Raw genomic sequence first — 19791 nt, 5'->3', positions numbered from 1 at the left:
AGTGTCAAAATCTTAACAAGTTTCCTTATTTTCTTACATGTAGGGTATATGGTCTCAAGGTACAAACAGACATTCCCATTGCTATGTTTACTGCATGCAGTTAATAGTTTTAAGTCATTTCTAAACATTTTGATAAATTTACCACGTTTCACCAAAACACAGTATATACTAAGAGCCCCAAATAAATCTGAGGCTTCTCATCTTAACAGCTCTGTGGGTCAAATCTTGACAACTATGAAGTGCTATCGAAGAGTCCTTTTTTCTCTCCTAAAGATAACAGAAGCTTAGACATTTTATAGTTTGGTGGAAGATGAAAATTGTACTGACTATATCTTGCACCTTCTCAAACTCTTTGTGGAAAGTTTAAAAACTTCAAATTTCATTGAGGAATAAAAAAAAATGTTGACATCTTGTTACTAGAATAAACTGAAATAATTTTTCTTGAAAACACAGTTCTAACGTCAGACATGTGTCACGGTTATAGAGCAATCTTTCATGCCACATTCCAAGTTACGGCAAATAGTACAACAATAAGGTAATAAATGTTTCCTCAATCTTCGTCATCATTAGTCATTTGAGTTACTGATACTGACTTTCAAAGGAATATCCCAGCAAATACAACATTACCTATCTTGAGAAAAAAACATCTAGTGGCTTAATTATAAGATGTTTTAAAAAAACTTAATCTTAGATTATTTCAACAAAATAACCCTCACAGGGGACACATAATGTTGTTTTGGAGAGAAGAAGCAGGGAAAAAAAACCAAAAAAACCATCCCTGGAGCTTTAAATTTACATTTACCTTATTAAGCTTTTAAATCTTAAGAAATTAAAATCGCAGAATTCCAATTTCTCTAAGCACAACTGATAAGACCTAATATAGAAGGTTACTTGAGTTTGAAGGATAAAGAGTATTAATGCCTTAAAAAAATCAACATAAACATGACATTGAAGCAAACTGGCACAGTTCGACAAGTTTTAGAACATTAGCTCACAAAATGAATATACTTAAATTTAGACAAACACACAAATATAGCTTTTATCCAAAAATCACAGAGACAACCCTATATACTACCTATGTTAAAATGTTCAAAATACCTAACGCTATTACAGGCCTCAGGTTGCCAGAGTCCTGATAGAAAAGGCAGCACTGAGAACTATGCTTTACACAGCTTTGCGTGCATGCACACACTCTGCAATGTGGGAGAGACAGAGACACCGATCACCATCGAGATTGTCCTTACTTGCAGACGCACAAGTATCCTGCATGTTCCGATTCTGACTGGCACCTGGAGCGGCTCTACATGCCAGTCATCCCAATGTACTCAGGGATGTAAACACCTTATAATTAGAAAACGTGAAGGCGTCAAGGACGTTACACAAATTTAAAACATATCCAAAGATTAATTTTTTAAAGGCATTAAAGAAATAATTCACTGCAACTTTCAATACGAGGATGTACCTGCTCCTTCACGGATGCTAGAATAGTGGTGGCTGTGGTCTCGGGTTCCATGCCTGGGCCAGTGGAGGCAGCTTCCTGGCGGGTCTGTGGTTGCCCCTCCTCCACCAATGAGGCCTGCTCAGGAGCTGGCATTCCTCCTGCAATCAAGCAGGCAAAGGGTTAACACTTTCTTCTGGGCTCCCTTGCAGGAATCAAGGCTTTACAGATGGTTCCTAGCAACTACAGTAGACTACAGTCTACACACCATGATCAAAAACTTGTGAAATTGCTAAATTTTCTAAACAGGTAACCAATAAGTAAATATGACTAACTTATCAAGAAACTAAATAATAAACATTCTAGATTGCTATAGGGGTCTGTTTTCAAAGTAATATGCACACAAAAAGACATCTACAAATGTTAACTGACATGAGAAGAATGTTTTACCAATTGCAGAAGAGGTTTTTGCAACAGAAAAGAAAAAAAGAGTTTAAAACCTAAAGAAGGCTTAAAAATAAAAGTCTGCTTATTTGCAACAAGGTCACCCTTGGTGGAGTCTTATAGCTAGCTTGGTTTCTTTAGAAGAATCTGATTATTCAAAGATAACAATAACTAGGAATGTGGTGTTGAAAAGAAAATCTATTTTTTAGGCCCATAGCTTATGATAGAAGAATAGGTTCTTGGCAGCAGATGGAATGACTTTCCTAAGACAACACATAGTGAGAGCAGTGTGTTTGTCAAAAGACTTACTGACCTGATATGGACTTTCTACAGTTTTGGAAAATAGGGGGAAACGATGATTAGCGTAAAATGTTATTAAAATTTTAATAACTCATTTACATATCAGTCTCTCTGTCTTCTTGTGAGTACAGTCTTTATCATACCATGAAACTAGCCTAGTGCCTGGCACATTAAATGGTATTCAATTAATGTTTGCTAAATAAATGAATACATGAATGAAGGATGATATATTTTCACTGTCTCATTCCAGTCATTAGGCAAATCCCGCCAAGTCTTAAGATGCCCGAGAGACCCTATCTGTTTAGATGTGTCACTCTGTATATTCAAATAGGGACATCTGAGACTATAAATATTTTTCTCGACATTCTTCAGTTTTCTCTTGCAAACTACTCTACTATTATGTATTCATTTATAATCAATTAACTTCCACAGTCTTCAATTCTATAGCTTGATCTGGGACTTGTTACCCCATTCCCTCAAATTTCAGTATCAGTCTTCTGTTTCCAAAATAATAATCCGTAAGTAAAAGGGGAGATGCACACACCCTCTGAGATCCCATCTTCTTCCCTACTCTCCTGGCTTAAATGTTAGTGGAGAGGGTCTAAGTTTCAGGTTTCTGCTGGTGGTTGTTTTATTCTTGCCATATTAATAGGCATAAATGGACAGTGGGTCTGATTAGTTTATCTGTGCATTTCCCCAGCCTCATGAGTTCTCTTGCCTGCTCTATCTAGCAAGTGAATTCTCAATCTCTTATTTTCATGGCACATAAGGCCTAGATAGACTTTGAACTGCAGGCAGGATCTTCTCAAGTATGAATAGAAGGATCCTGAGACACGAGATGAGTAGGATCAAAACCTAAGTGCCCTGGGGGGAGTTTCTACCTTGCTGAGCCTCACTTCCTCACTGATAAAAATGGCTAGTTCTTTATACAATGTAATAATTTTATGGCAATCTATATTTTTTAGTGTATGTGGAATGCTTATTGAGATGTAAAACAAAATATTATCAACTAAATAAAATTTCTTCTTTCTGTATCAAGTGCTCATTAAAGAGAAGATCTAAGGTCTATAAAGGAAAAAAATGCTACACAAAGATCCTAGATTAGCATTTAAGGCAAGTAAAGATATAAAAGTATTCCAGCCATTGAAAAATTACACACCTTAAAATAAGCAGATGGTTGCAAAGAACAAAAATGTTACTATGCAACAGTGAAACAAATAATGCCAAGAACCAAAAATTTTAAATGTCAAGAGTATAATATGAAACAACCAATGTGTAAGAAGAAAAAGAAGGAAAAATTCAGTGAACAAAGATAATTTGAGAAAAGGAGAAACAGAAATGTCATTGGGGAAGTAATTATTTATTAATATAGAAGGAGCCTTACTGTTAACAAGACATAGAATTATATTATGGTAATTGTATTACATCACTGTGAGGATATCATACTTAATTTCACAGTATTTATCTTGCTGACCCTGCTTCCCAGGACCAATGAACCCAGAGGAGCACTTTCTGAGTACCACTCTCCCAGGGACATTGACCATTAGGGGGCTCATCACCTAGCTGATGCAGCAACATAGGATCAAGGCAGAGTACAGCAAGATGTAAATGCAAAGGAGTAATGCTAAAGTCAAGAGGAGGAGGGTCAGAGAGCTTGTAACTGTGTAAAAGAAACTAATATAATGCTGAGAAGCTTGGCTGGAGAGGAAATTTTCATAGACATGGATGATATCTATTCTGATTCCTCAAAGGTCAGGACACACCACAGGCAACCATGAACAGTCATTAGATGAGGAGCAAAGCCAATGGTACCTGTCGTTACTAAGGGTGAGACACTTCCCTACCCCTTATCTCTGAAGCAGTCTCAATATGCCACAACCAACATGGGGCAGGGGAGGGATACCACTGTGCTGACAAGTTATAAACCTATGAAGGTTTCCTATCCATTTTCTTGTAGTTTTCATAATTGTAAGATGATTTAATGAATTAGAAAGTATCAAGCTAAGACTGGAGTCACAGAATAATGATATTGCTCCATTCCACTGGCAAAAAAAAAAGAAAGAAAGAAAGAAAGAGTACTTCTATCGTAAAGAGACTGTGAGAAATTAGGCCTCACGCTTCCCTCAGTGACCTCAATTTGCTTGATTTGACTGATCACATTCAGGAGACCTGGGAAAGCTTACAGATAGGTTGCTGAACCATTTTTGAGGGTTCTACAGAGAATGAAGGCATGCCAGAAAACTGGAAGGAGGAAAATGCCATGGCTGTTTTTGGAAAAAGGGAAGGTAGACTCTTCACATTACAAACTACAGAGCTAGACACAGATCTTGGGTGAGATTCTTTAAAGGATTTTATCCAAGAGGTGATTTGTGAGAACTAAAATGGGGCACCACAGAAAAGCATGTTAAGCTGGCCTAATGTCTGTGGCAGTGTAACCATGGAAATGCAGTGTTGCCCAAACTCTAGTGGGGCGTGTATGATATTAGAAGTCCTCCATCACATTGTCATTAACATAGAAATGTGGCTGGAATAAGGGCAACTGCTGACTTCAACAATCTGTAAACAGCTGAATGAAATACATCAACCTATAGAGGTTTCTAACGTAATGCCAGAGGTCTGACCTTGACCCAACCCTACCAAATGTTTTAGCCATGATATCAATACAAGTCATATACAAGTTCTTCAATGACTAAGAATATGGAATTTGGCAGAGGGAGATAAAATTAAAATACAAAAAATATACTGCTACACTGCAGTAATGAGCTGCCTCTAATGAGACTAAAAACAACAGGAATAAATACAAGGTCCTGTATTTAGGTTAGCTCAGCAGCATATTGGGAAAGAAATGTAGGCATTTCAGGTTCAAGAGCAAAATGAGTGAATCGTAAGTGAAACAAGACTGCCCAAACCTAAGTGATCTTATGCTGTGTTGATGTAAGTCACTAGGATGATAGGAAGGGCGTTTAAGTGAGCTTACAATTTTCCTTCAGGCTCCTTGGGACATTACTTCCAGATAAGGGCAGCACATTAACAGGAATGCACACACTGTATCCATTCAAGAGATGATGAGTGGGGTGTTAAAGGGATCCAGTCATTATTTCCAGGCAAGGGGACAGGGAGGATGTGACTGACACAGTTCCTGTTTTTTATGAGCTCAAAGCTCACTGGGAGACATGAGAGTGGTAGTTAATGGAACAAGAAAAGAAAGTTTGACCTGAAGAAGAGAAATCCAATGTTGACAAGCAGATGCCTATAAGCCTCTGAAGGAGGCTTTTTAGGCTATAATCCCAAGAGCCAGACTAAAAGCTAATGGTTTTGTAACAAATGTGTATTAACCTATATTATTACTGTCTTTATATTTGGAATCAAAATTAAAGGTTGGAGCAATAACGGAGGCCTTTCCTTTTGGAGCTAATGGTCAAATGCTTAAAATTTCAAGAACTGATTGTCTCTGAAGGTAGCACACTCCCATGATGAGAGATCTTTAATCAGAGTCTGGATGATGATTGCAGGAGGGATAGTGTAGAAGAGATGCTGCACTGTGTGTGGCAGAAACAGGAAACTCTAAATCTTGAGGCCAACACTAAGATTAAACAAGTTCTACATTCTAAACAGATGTGAATGGTCCTCAGGAGTTTTCAGAATGTTGTCTACTGTATAACACTGTCTCTGTATCAGCCACCTGAAAGCCAGGACCTGGGCTTTTCCTGAGGGAATGCTGGATGATATTGGAAATTGTAGCATTAGCTTGTTTTCTCTTTGGCTATACAAAGCTCAGAGATGAATCTGTGACCAACTCTTACATGTGTGGGTACGCATATCTGTGTTCTCATTTTATCCCAGCCTTTACTTAATGAATGTTTTCTTTGCCCAGGTCTCTTTTTTTAAATCATACCATTAGACTGAATTCTTTTGAGGCTTCTAAAACATGTTTCAGAGGAGGGTTCACTATGGACAGCTGTGCATTTTCATCACAGTCTTTATTGAACACAAAGAGGCTCATATGTGAAACTGGCAGTATAATTGTGTGCGTATGCATGTATGTATCTTAATCTTATATTCAACTATCAGTGATTAACAGGCAATTTTTCTGCTCAAGGCTGCAGACCACATACACTCTAGTATGACTTCTGAAGGTTTTCTTGGCATATTATAGATGTAATATATAGGTGTAACCTATTATTCAATATATATGTAATCTCTTTTACCACAGCTGATAATAGTCCACAAAATCATCTGTCTTAAATCTTCCAGAGATGGCAAATCAACTAAATACTGGATTTTTCTCTACTTAATTCCCTTCTACTCGCCTTACTAATAATTTTTGGTGAAAGCATACCAAGTACACTTTATTTCATCTTTTTAGTAAAATAAGTTGGACTCCAGTTATTTTTCCTTTCTTGAGTTAGCTGTCTGGAATATAACATATAGTTGTCATTATGAACACTCAGAAAAATGTTGATGAGAAACACAATTTCAAAACTGATATGACAAAATAATGATGCCTAAGAACAAATTAATAAAAAATAAAGGTTAAAGAAAGTGTGAATATTTAAATTTGATTCAAAATAGAAAGATACTAATGTCAGATAAAAGTGTAGAAAATAAGCATTAGATGAACAAAATATTTTAACAGTAATAAGTAGAAAAAATTGCTAAGAGTATCATCATATAGCAAACATAAGTTCCTCTTTGTTTTACTTATAATGAAACTGGAACAGATATTGCAGAAGAATGAAGTACTAGGAAATTAAGAATTTGCCTGAAAAGTTAAACATCTTCAGGAGCATATGGTATCGAGTCTAGAATTCTAAAAGGAGTATCAGATAAACTTTTTGCAGTTATATTTTTAAAATATCCTAGAAATAGAAACATAACCAAAAGCTGCAACTCTTTAGGAGGATTAGAGGTAGTTGCATACTAACCTTCTAATCAGGCGGTTCATAAAATAATTCAAATTTCTCGGCAAGAATTTGTTTAGAAGAGAGCTCTGTGCCAAACAGCATAGTAGTTCAAGAGAATAATCTATGCATAGTAGTTAAATGTTTTTGATTATGAATTTATTTTTCACTAGAAATATCACTGCAAGATAATCTGGTAAAAAAAAATAAGCAAAAGGTTTGTACGAAGAGGAGAAAATCTAGATGACCAATAATGAAGTTCTCAACCTTATTAGTAATTAGAAAAATGAACATTAATACTGCAATGAGTAGTCAATACACAAGCACCAGAATGGCAAAACAGTATCAAATTTTGGTGAGGACCTGGAACAATGGTAACTATCCCATGCTGCTGATGACAGTGTAAATGGGAACCACTCCTTGGAATCCATTTTGGCATTATCTAGTGCAGCTGATGACATGTACATTCTGTAGTCCTGTAATTCCATTCCTGATTAAGTAGAGACACTCTTGTACATAGGCATCTGGAGAGTTACAGAAATATGTTCACGGCAGCACTCTTTGTGAAGGCGATAGGTTGCTAACAACTCAAGTGACTATTAACAGAAGAATGGATAAATACAATGTAATATATTCATTCAATGTATTTCACTTTCAGCAATAAGTGAATGAACCAAAGCTCTATAAAACAAGGATGACTGTCAACCGTAATACTGAATAAAAGAAGCAAGGTGCAAAAGAACACCAACAGTGGGATTCCATTTATGTAAACTTCAACAATAGGCAAAATAAAACTCTGCTTACTAAGAACGCATGCATAGGTAGCTAGGAAATGACCACCACCAAAGTCAGAGGAGTGGCTACCTCTGTGGAGAGAGGGGGCTGTGATCTCAGAGGGGCACATGAAGAACTTCTAAAGTGCTAGCCCGACATGGGCGGCACTTACATAGATGTGCTTGCTTTTCAATATTTTTAATTGTATGTATATTTTATGTACTTTCATAGTTTTCTCACAGAATGGAAAAAGAATAATATAGCGGAATAAACATGATACAGTATTAGACGAAGTTTATAAATCAAATAATTTAGAATATTTCAATGATGATAAACAGAATAGTATTTAGTAACTTAAATACTAAAGATTATTCACTTTTAATAGAATTAAACTACTTCTGGTTTTAAAACTAGACTAAATATAATTTTACGATGTATAAATGCCTAGAAGGAATCCACTTCAATAATAAGAGGTTAAAGTTGCAAAATATAATACCCTCAGCCCTGTATAACATTCAATAACGATTTTTGAAAATAAAACACACGGTTAACATATAACACCAGAGTCAACACTGTTGGCACCCTGGGCTGCTCACACTGTGTCTTATGTGAGTGGTGCTCCTCTGGCCTTATGCAGCATTGACTTGCCCCTATAACACAAGGAAAGCACTGCAAAATGGTTAATGAAAACTGGAAATTCTATCTTGATAAACATGAATTACACATGGGCATTTTCAACATTTCCCCAAAATATCTTACTTCTTATAGAGAGGAAAGAAGGAAAAAAGGAAAATCTTTTTGAAAAGTACTACAGGTTCATTTTTTTTTCTTTCTGAGGATTCAGGATCCTTTATAGCACCATAGATGCTAGGAGGAGACGAAATGAAAATCATGACAAATTCAGAGTTATACCTGGAATGTTAAAGGGTATACAAAGATAGGATGGAGGTAATCAATAGAGTTAAGAATGTAATTAAAACTCTGACGGAGGGGAACTGGATCAAGAGGCAAGATGAGCATAAATTTCAACTTTTCTCCAACTCACAACTCCATGAAATAATAGAAAAGGCATTTTCTCATTTTTAAGATAAGAAAATTAGTCAGTCTAGAAATTTTTAAAATGTCATCAGCGTGCCAAAATGTCAGAAAGATAACTGCTATAGACCTTTGGTAAGGCAACCAGAGGAAACCATAACACAAAGAGGCAAAGGCTGGCTTTAGAGGATGGAGCACTGGGTGACAGAGCTCGAGGTTCAGAGTATGGTATATCCCAGACTTGAGGCTCTCAGGCCTGGGGCCAATGTCAGGATAATCAAGGGGAGAGAGAGTGCAGCTGGGTGGTCAGCGCCTACCCTGCAAGTGCCCAAGCATTTTGTCACTGGCAGAGAAGAGATTCAGACAGACCAGGCCTCAGACACTGACACCCAGGGGGGACCAAATTCCCCAAACAGAAGAAAGTAAAGTGGAACAGGTAGAACTAATATCCTTAGTGTTAAAACTGAAAACTGTAAGTAGGAAAGAGAAACAGCCAGAAACCTTGAAGAAAAAGCTACAGGATAAAAAAGAAATCTTAATCGTGAGATGAATAGCAAAATGAATTTTTAAAAACAGAGTATTTCATAAGAGTGACCTAAATAATTCTCTCAGAAACAACAATAAAAAAAAAAGAGAGAGAGATTTTACAAAAAGATCAAAGAACAGTTTGGTGACTAGAGCTTAGATGCAGGAATGACATCTGTTTACTCCAAGTTCTTGGAAAAGAGAAAAAAGAAGAAATACTACAAGAAGAAATGAAAATTCCCAGAGCTGAAAACAAATCACTTAAAATGAGACAATAAGTGAATAAAATGAATGAAACAAGCTACATCTGGACCAAGCCATTGAAATTTCTAGGTTCCAAGGATAAAGAAAAAATTATATATGTTACTATAGTGGAAAAAGCAAATAAAATCAAATTAGCATCAGACACCTTCTCAATTATAGATTTATCAATAGCTTCCAAGTACTGACCAAAAATTATGATTCAAATATGAAGGCAAAATAAAGGGTATTTTAGGACATACCAGGACTCAGAGAATTTGTTTCAACAAAAGGAAGTTCTGTAACCAAAATCACCCAACCATAATGCTGAATAAAAGGAAATTCTGCAGCAAAACAACAAATATGACAGAGGAAGGTTTAGGACACAAGAAACAGTGCAAAGCAAATGATTTAGGAAAACTGAAGATTAAACCTACATACCTTCTGTGTAGTCTCAACATGAGAGGAGTGAGGAGCTGATAAAAGTGAAATGACACTAGTGTTCTCATTTATCTCAGGGGGAAGAAATATGTAGACAGTAACTCCAGGTGACTGCAATTTTGCTGCTCTCAAAATTGCAGGAGGAGGGAGCATCTACTGCCCCACCCCTGGAATCTGGGACTGGCCATGTGACTTGCTTTGATCACAGAATGTGGCAGATGTGATCTTGTGCAACACCTGAAGCTAAATCTTAAGAGGACTAACAGCTTCTTTTGAAACCCTGAGATCACTAAGCTGTGATGTAACTTGGGATTAAAAGACGTTATGGACACACAGCCCAGCAATCACAGCCATTCCAGCCAAGACCTCAGAATATGTAAGACAGGCCTTCTTAGTCTTGCCCTGACCTAGTCACCAGCTGACTCCAGGCACCTGACTGAGCCTAGGCCAGACCAGAAGAACCTCCTTGCCAACTTAAAAACTCATTGTTGTTTGAGCCACTGAGATTTAGGATGGCTTGTTACACACTGAATAAGTCAATACTACCTGAAATAACCATCAAGATAGATGACGGGGATACAGAAAAAAATTTTAAACTTATTTTTTCAGTATAATATTTGATGTACAAAATTATCTTATTTTCTTTTGTTTTTTTTTGAGACAGGGTCTCGCTCTGTCACCCCAGCTGGAATGCAGTGGTGGGATCTTAGCTCATTGCAGCCTTGACCTCTCAGGCTCAGGCAATCCTCAGCTCAGCTTCTCGAGGAGCTGGGACTACAGGGGCACGACACCACTGAGCTAATGTTCATTTTTTTTTTTGTAGAGTCGGGGTGTCATCATGTTGCCCAGGGTTGGTCTCAAACCCCCAGACTCAACCTATCTACCCGCCTGGGCCTCTCAAAGTGCTGGGAGTACAGGTATGTGCAAGTAGCACAGGAATGTGCTACTACCCAGGATTATCTTATAACAATATTATTTATTTAATGTATTATTGATCTACTTATGTATCAACCACACTATAAACCAGGTGTAAAAGTACAAAGATAAATAAGACCCTGAACTCCCATCCAACTTACAATCTAAAAGGCACAAGGCAAATTAACAAACTACAATAAAATGCAGTGTGAGATAAATGAGGAAATAAGAGCTGAAACACAGATGGCAGGGGCTCAAAAGAGTTTCAACAGGAATGCATAAATGAAGACACTATTCTAGGTGGGGCAGAAGAACCCAGGTGGGAAAAAGCCCATCTATAATATAGTAATTAATTTTATTCAGCTTTTCTATTTTAAAATTTGCTTTAGGTTCAATAGATTTCTAAAAACCTCCCTAGACTGCTGTTTTATGTCATTTGTAATTAGGGTATGGTAAACCATATCAAATCTCAATCTGTTTAAATAAAAGATTTGTTTTCATCATTAGTTTTTCATATCAAATGCTAGTGTTAACAAAGATTAAAGACTAATGAAATCACTAGCAGAGCACATATGGGGATTTAGAAATATGGCAATTTATATGTGAATTACTAGAGGCAATAAAAACAAAGTAAAATTGTTTAAAGACTTGAATATTTAACAATATTTATAAGGTCTATTAAAAAATAAGAAAAGTAGGCCGGGCACAGTGGCTCATGCCTGTACTCTCAGCACTTTGGGAGGCTGAGGCAGGCGGATCATGAGGTCAGAAGTTCGAGACCAGCCTGGCCAACACGGTGAAATCCCGTCTCTACTAAAAATACAAAAAATTAGCCAGGCATGGTGGCAAGTGCCTGTAATCCCCCAGCTGCTCGGGAGGCTGAGGCAGGAGAATCGCTTGAACCCGGAAGGCAGAGGTTGTGGTGAGCCAAGACTGTGCCACTGCACTCTAGCCTGGGCAACAAGAGCGGAACTCTGTCTTAAAAAGAAAAAAAAAGAAAAGAAAAGTATATAATCCAGTGTACTTGCTATCTTACCTAGTGGTTGTCTTTTTAGCCCATACTGGTTTTTCTTTCTACATGAACTAGCTAAATGATTTTTTCAGTGTCTTGGGATTTACACGGGGCTGTTCGGCCAATCATAATCTAGAAGATCTGCATGAGATTTCTATTTAAATTATACATTAATTCATTTGTAATTTTAAAGATTCAATTTAAAATTCTCAAAGTGTGCTCCACGGACAACTTCCAGCATCTCAAAATGAGGTTCCTATGGTTAGCAAGTCTGGGAAATGTGGCAGAACATGGTTCCTCTTAAAAAATCCCTAAGAATCTTGTTACTTAAAGTGTGATCTGTGTGCCAGTTGTGCAGGCTGCACTTTGGAACTTGTAAGAAATGCAGAATTTCAGGCCTGCCCCAGACCAAAGAAATCAGACTTTACATGTGGGTCAGATCCCCAGTGTTTTGTATACACATTCAGCTTTGAGAAGCACTGGTGTGGAGCATCATAAAGACTCCGAGAAATCATGAAAAAAAGAACCTGTTTAATCTCACCTAACCCTACATCTCAACATTTATTAACCAGAGACCCTCATGTGTATTAAAAAAAAAAAAAAAAAAAAAAAGATGGATTCTCACTCTGTCACCCAGGCTGGAGTACAGTGGCAGAATCACAGCTCACTACAGCCTTGAACTCCTAGGTCACACGATCCTGCCACCTCAGCCTCTCTAATAGGTAGGACTATAGGCACACATTATCATGCCCAGCCCATTTTTAAATTTTCTGTACAGACAGGGTCTCAGTATGTTAGCCAGACTGGTCTTGAACTCCTGACCTCAAGCAATCTTCCCACCTCAGACTCTCAAAGTGTTAGGATTACAGGTGTGCGGCCAACCCCCATTTTTTTTGAGGATCATCTATTAACATTCTGAGGAACATACTTTGGGAAATCCCACAATATGATAATCATTATCATTCATGAGCAAATGTAGATGGAAAGAGACATTGTTCCATCCTTCACAATTTGGCTTTCCTCAGCTTTTCCAATGATGTTTATCTATTAAGGAAAAACATTAATTTAATACTTTTAAGAAATGGTACAGAAAAATTAAAGCTCTTTTCAATAAAGATTCCTGCCACCAAAAACATGAAATTCTGTTTTTGCTGAAGGCTGAGTGCCAATTATTTTCTTTTCCTTTTTTTTCAAGAGATAGGATCTTGCTATGTTGCCTAGGCTGGACTCAAACTCCTGGGCTCAAATAATTTTTGAGCCCTCAGACTCTCAAGTAGGCTGGGACTACAGATGCACATCACCATACCAGGCTTAAATTTCTTGACAACTTAGCTTGAAAGTAAATGAAAAAATGATTTTCCAGAAAAAAAGCCCAGCCTACTCCAGGCCAGGTGCAAGTTTTAGCTGTTTTTTCATGCTTATTTCATGAACACTCACATGGAAATGACCTTGGTATACTGTACACTCTGGTACTTTGGTTGCACAGATAAATTCCCCCATCTGGGTTATACAACAATTAGCCTAAAACATGCCCAGTTTAGGACAGACGTTCATTTATAAGTTACTTTACTGAAAGCACAGGCAAAAAAAGCAAAGTCAACAGTTTTGAATTATAACATCAGAAAAATTGATTTTATACATGTTTAAAGTCCCTGAATAATGCTGATTTAAGCAATGATGCATTGAGTAATCTGCAATTTTTTTTTTTGAGACAGCGTCTCACTCTGTCACCCAGGCTGGAGTGCAATGGCACGATCTTGGCTCACTGCAACCTCTGCTTCCTGGGTTTAAGTAATTCTCCTGCCTCAGCCTCCTGAGTAGCTGGGATTACAGACGTATGACACCACGCCTGGCTAATTTTTGTGTTTATAGTAGAGATGGGGTTTCACCATGTTGGCCAGGCTGGTCTTGAACTCCTGACCTCAGGTGATCCACCCGCCTCGACCTCCCAAAGTGCTGGGATTACAGGCGTGAGCCACCACACCCGGGCTAATTTGCAATTTTTTAAAGTAGCTCTTTAGAGTAAAAGAAAAAAAACCTCTTGATTTTAAAAGATATTTTTTAAAAAGTACCATAGATTCTCAGTTGTGATAACATCCTTTCTTTCTGTCTGGTCTTCAGCAGGATAGAGGAATGATGGTTATCTCTCAGTCTCCTTTATACCATTTAGAATCTGTGTGCTTAATACTATATTTCGTTTTCAAGGAGACAAATTTTCACACTTAACATCTCCAAACAGCTTTTTGAAGAAAGTACAAGAAAAAATAACAACCACTATAAAGTTTCTAGAGTTCTGTTGATCACAGATGGAGAACGCAATGGACTGGATGATAACTTATTTACTTTTCTGCAATCTAACCATACGCTCTTGGTTCAGTAATGGCAGGGACTCTTTTCATCTGGATTGCCACTGCATTCTCAGCAGATCCAGAAAGTGCCTGAAACACAGTAGGTATTCAAAAGTGTTTGTTCAATGGGAGCATGAAACAAACTGAGGGAAGATATGACAACATATCTGTGTTTTCAATGAAAACACATTTATACACCAGATGGTGTTAGGTCTTGTGGCCATTATGATGCTGAAAGAGCTGTCTAGCAGGAACAAAGGAGTAAAAATAGTGTGATAAATGCAAGAGTAAACAAGCATAAAATCTACCACCACAGAAGTGAGGGGAGCTCAACTTCGCATGGGAGAGCGGGGTCGTCAGGGAAGATGAGACTTACTACAAAGACAGAGAGGCATAAAACACCACAGCGTGCTGTGTTCAGAGAATGACAACAGTCTAAAATTGGGGTGGAAGCGGGGTGGGGGAGAAAAAGAGAAAGAAAACTCTGGAGATGAGAAGACGAAGGAACAATAAGTGCAAGTAAAGACATGGATTGTCTCCACAGCCTTTAAATTTGCCTAAGATGACGGTGAAAGTTGAGGCAAAGAGTCAAACTGAATGAGGTGTCACTGGTCCCAGTGAAGGTGGTAATGTGACCTGGAGTCAGGAGAGTAAAAGTTAGATGGTGTCAACTTAGGAGTACTGGGGAAATGTCTGGAAGGCCCGGTGAGGAGCTAGGAAGCAACTGTGAGGAAAAGAAGACTTTAAAGACATCAAAAAGAAGAAATCTCCAACATCTGCAAAAGAAAAGAATGATTCTTCTCTCCTTCATGTGCCGAATCCCTGGGGGATACAATCATGAAATCGAATCCTAGGAAACCTTGTCCTTCCTTGTCCAAGTGGGCTACTTAAGGACACTAGGAAGATGTACTCGGGTATTGCCATCCTGCTCGCCTCAGTATCCTCACAGGCAGATGCATCAGGGAGCTGCTCCTCAAAACCTCAAGAGAAAGGAAACAAGGCTGCTTCTAAGAGAAGAAAATCAGAAAAATCAATAAAATGAGGATAAGACCGGAAATGGGTGGACGTAAACTAAGAATCAGTAAAGGTATCCCCCAAGAGCTCTAACCTGTCATCAAGGAACAGACTCTTAACACGTAGACCAAAATCAGATTATGATTATGACTTATCACATGTGATTGCTGTCATAATTGGAGAAGAGGATAGTTAGTATGAAACACAGAAAAGGAAAACCCAGATTCCTGCCCTCCCCAGAGAAGTAAAAACAAGTGAGATTACAAGAAGGATCTTTGCTCTCAGGGACAGAGATGGTCCTGAGATGAACTCTTCTTGCAAACACATCTTCACCTTTGACAAGATTCTAAGTTCACAATGGCAACAGTCACCTGATCCTAGAAAGGAGAAGTGTACCTGGCAAATATGGACATTTTGATAATTATGAATTAATAAATTTGTGTTCTGGTTTATATATTACTCCAGGTTCTGAGAACTGTAAAACTGAGGACAGGCTCAGGACTGCAGTGACTTCAAAGCTGTGATGTGACTTTAGGGAGGTCTTGTCAGTACTGGTGGTTGTTCTCCACAGACAATAAGCTAGCTGATTATTCCAATTCAAAAATTTAAGAAAGGGTTAATATCAACCTATACAAATCAAAAGGTTGGTCATGATGGGTAATATACGTCTATTAGTCACTTTAGAACATGATGAAAACAGTTACATGTTGATTCACAAGTGTACAGTGGGACAGCTGTTGGAGTAAGTGTTCCATGCCACATGGGCACACCACAGTTTGTCAGTCAGAATCTGCTCTAATTGACAGAGCTGGCTGAGAATGTTGCACATGCCAATAGTTCCACAACTCTCTACCACTGCTGTGCAATGGCTGTGCTCATGCACTGTATCACCACCACAAGCATGTTAATCTCTCTTCTTTCAATATTCATGGGTTTAAATCACCTTTTCCAAAACAATGCCTTAATTCTGAGATATTGTCTATGTCTAATAATCTGTTTACAGATTTTGTTTTCATGGCAGTTTATTTCCATTTCACCTAAAGCGCAATTTCAAATCCAAGAACCAAGATATACGAGTTTAGTATTCCATATGATATATAGAAATAACTTAGGCAATTATTCCAATTTTGTATATTTTAAAATAAAGCCTGCCTCATTAAAATAATAGTTTGTGTGTTTCTAGTCCAGTCATCCCAAGAGCATAGCTGCATCCAAATGCATATGTAATAGAATTATCTTCAAATATGCTCTAAGCAACCAGAAATACTCTCTAGACAAGATATACCATAACACTTTAAAAAACTGAATTATGATTCATGCCATACCATTCTTGCTGGCTTTAATACTACCCATTTTGAGGACAATATGGTTTACTCAGCATTTTTTTTTCTTAAACACCCAATGGGCTGATTCAGAGTAGGGTATCTTTCATGACTAGCTTGTGTTTGCATGTGCTTCTACTTCATGTGTAAAATTTTAATGCCATTCCATAGTCAGAGGAAGGTAAATAATCATATTCTACATGAAAGCTTGTACAAAAATAAAACTGCAAATCAAAAATGTTTAATTTTGGTTCCAAGTCTTTGCTATTGTGAATAATGCCACAATAAACATACGTGTGCATGTGTCTTTATAGCAGCATGATTTATAGTCATTTGGGTATATACCCAGTAATGGGATGGCTGGGTCAAATGGTATTTCTAGCTCTAGATCCCTGAGGAATCGCCACACCGACTTCCACAATGGTTGAACTTGTTTACAGTCCCACCAACAGTGTAAAAGTGCTCCTATTTCTCCACATCCTCTCCAGCACCTGTTGTTTCCTGACTTTTTAATGATTGCCATTCTAACTGGTGTGAGATGATATCTCATAGTGGTTTTGATTTGCATTTCTCTGATGGCCAGTGATGATGAGCATTTTTTCATGTGTTTTTTGGCTGCATAAATGTCTTCTTTTGAGAAGTGTCTGTTCATGTCCTTCGCCCACTTTTTGATGGGGTTGTTTGTTTTTTTCTTGTAAATTTGTTTGAGTTCACTGTAGATTCTGGATATTAGCCCTTTGTCAGATGAGTAGGTTGCGAAAATTTTCTCCCATGTTGTAGGTTGCCTGTTCACTCTGATGGTAGTTTCTTTTGCTGTGCAGAAGCTCTTTAGTTTAATTAGATCCCATTTGTCAATTTTGGCTTTTGTTGCCATTGCTTTTGGTGTTTTGGACATGAAGTCCTTGCCCACGCCTATGTCCTGAATGGTAATGCCTAGGTTTTCTTCTAGGGTTTTTATGGTTTTGTCCAACAATGATAGACTGGATTAAGAAAATGTGGCACATATACACCATGGAATACTATGCAGCCATAAAAAATGATGAGTTCATGTCCTTTGTAGGGACATGGATGAAACTGGAAACCATCATTCTCAGTAAACTATCGCAAGAACAAAAAACCAAACACCGCATATTCTCACTCATAGGTGGGAATTGAACAATGAGATCACATGGACACAGGAAGGGGAATATCACACTCTGGGGACTGTGGTGGGGAGGGGGGAGGGATAGCATTGGGAGATATACCTAATGCTAGATGACGAGTTAGTGGGTGCAGCGCACCAGCATGGCACATGTATACATATGTAACTAACCTGCACAATGTGCACATGTACCCTAAAACTTAAAGTATAATAAAAAAAAAAATGTTTAATTTTGAAAATTTATTCCTAATTGGTTGGCAGGGCTCTCCCTTTCTCTCTCTGATAAATACAATTTGTCACTGTTTTCTAGAAGGAAATTAAGTCAGGTGACAGTTAATTTAGCAAATATAGTACATCAGATAAATACTAGATTAAATTTTTCAAAGTTAAAGAAAATTCTCCCATTTACTAATTTCTTCCAAAGGATAGAACATTTGTTTTGTAGTAATGGTAAATTATAGGATTCAAATAAAATTGTTTAACCAAAATCACACTTTTGATACATAATACACTATGTACAGAAAATAAAGAGCACCAACTTAACTTTTTTTTTTTTGAGACAGAATCTCACTCTCCCCCCAAGGCTGGAGTACAGTGGCACAATCTTGGCTCACTGCAACCTCCGCCTCCTGGGTTCAAGTGATTCTCCTGCCTCAGCCTCCCAAGTAGCTGAGATTACAGGTGTGTGCCACCACGCCCAGCTAATTTTTGTATTTTTAGTAGATATGGGGTTTTGCCATGTTGGCCAGCTGGTCTTGAGCTCCTGACCTCAGGTGATCCGCTCGCCTCGGTCTCCCAAAGTGCTGAGATTTCAGGTGTGAGCCACCGCGCTCAGCCCCTGACGTGGGTTTCGGCAGAGCTCTGCATGCTCCCTCCTGCCCAGCTCTCTCCAGGGTTCCTCCTTCACCATACTCAGGCTCACAGAGGCCTTCCCCTACCACTCTGTGGTCTGGCACAACAGGAATTGAGCTGCACTTTGAAGAATGAGGAATGGTGACAGAAAAGTAGAGCAGATGCAGTGGTAGAGATCAATCACTAAAGAAATCTCGGGCAAAAGCTAAGTGTAAATTTGGAAAGGGTCCCTCTGCATCTGCTTGTCCCCAGATGGGGGGCACAGTGGGCATTCTTGCTGAAAGCAGTTCCCTTTCAACATAGCTGCCCTAGAATAGGTCTATTCTCATGCCTTCCATCAGCTGCCTGGGCAGGGGAAGTGGACTCACCCCACCCCACCAGCCCAATCCGGCCCAGCCCTCCTGGAACTCCAGCCCTGCTCTTCCTATCATTTCAAAGCCCACAAGCAAGTGTCAAACAACTTCACTACCACTTGAATCACCAAATCATTTCTTCCTTTGACACACAGGCACTTTGCAAGTGCCTCATCCTTAAGAAGACATTCATTAATGTGTTCTGAAATTGCCTTTTTTCGATGACTCACTCCTCTAGTCCAACCAATCTAGTTCAAGTCTTAGCAACACGCAATGCTCATTTTCACCCACTTGTATTTGCTCTTTAAAATGCTCCCACATCTTTTTAGATTTAAATTTAATAAGACCAAGATCCCTGTCTTCTATGTCTGTATTTTCTATGATGTCTAACACATGTTCTGAGGCATTTAATAAAATGCCTGCTGACAGAACTGATTTTACTATTTGAGGAGTTGAAGATAGAAACTGGCACTATACTGCTACATTTACAGAAAAATGTTTAATATATTAGATCAGTCATATTCAGACACAAAGAACCACTGAACAACCTGCTTCCTTAATGAAGTCTTTTGTTTACTAGTTGGCAGTAAAAATGTCAGAAAGAATCAGATTTCATTTTCAATCTTCCTATTTGGGTAACTTCTTTCCTTTTAGGTGAGGGTTTTGAATTTCTTAAAGGAAGAATTTTGGGAAATAACCACAAGTCAAGGAAGCTACATTCCATTAGCAGGAAATA

At 38.1% G+C, this 19791-nt stretch overlaps 1 protein-coding gene across 27 annotated transcripts in view; it reads right to left on the bottom strand.

The window, feature by feature from the left end:
• The window catches only part of PKP4 (plakophilin 4), a 226927-nt gene that overhangs the window by 154435 nt on the left and 52701 nt on the right, over positions 1-19791 (bottom strand). For 23 of the 27 annotated variants that reach the window (XM_063791218.1, XM_063791228.1, XM_063791231.1 and 20 more), the window contains one exon: positions 1463-1599. The exons of 2 other annotated variants lie outside the window; for them this stretch is intronic. In XM_063791218.1, the coding sequence (XP_063647288.1) occupies positions 1463-1594 (132 nt within the window). In that variant the 5' untranslated portion in view covers positions 1595-1599. Of the gene's footprint in view, positions 1-1244; positions 1342-1462; positions 1600-19791 lie in introns of those variants that run through there. 2 more of the 27 variants (XM_054679047.1, XM_054679051.2) reach the window with 2 other exon arrangements.

The sequence above is a fragment of the Pan troglodytes genome, chromosome 13 (assembly GCF_028858775.2).
Source record: "Pan troglodytes isolate AG18354 chromosome 13, NHGRI_mPanTro3-v2.0_pri, whole genome shotgun sequence".
Classification (NCBI taxonomy): Eukaryota; Metazoa; Chordata; class Mammalia; order Primates; family Hominidae; genus Pan; species Pan troglodytes.
The sequence above is the reverse complement of the archived record's forward strand: the minus strand, read 5'-3'. Positions and strand labels throughout refer to the sequence as shown.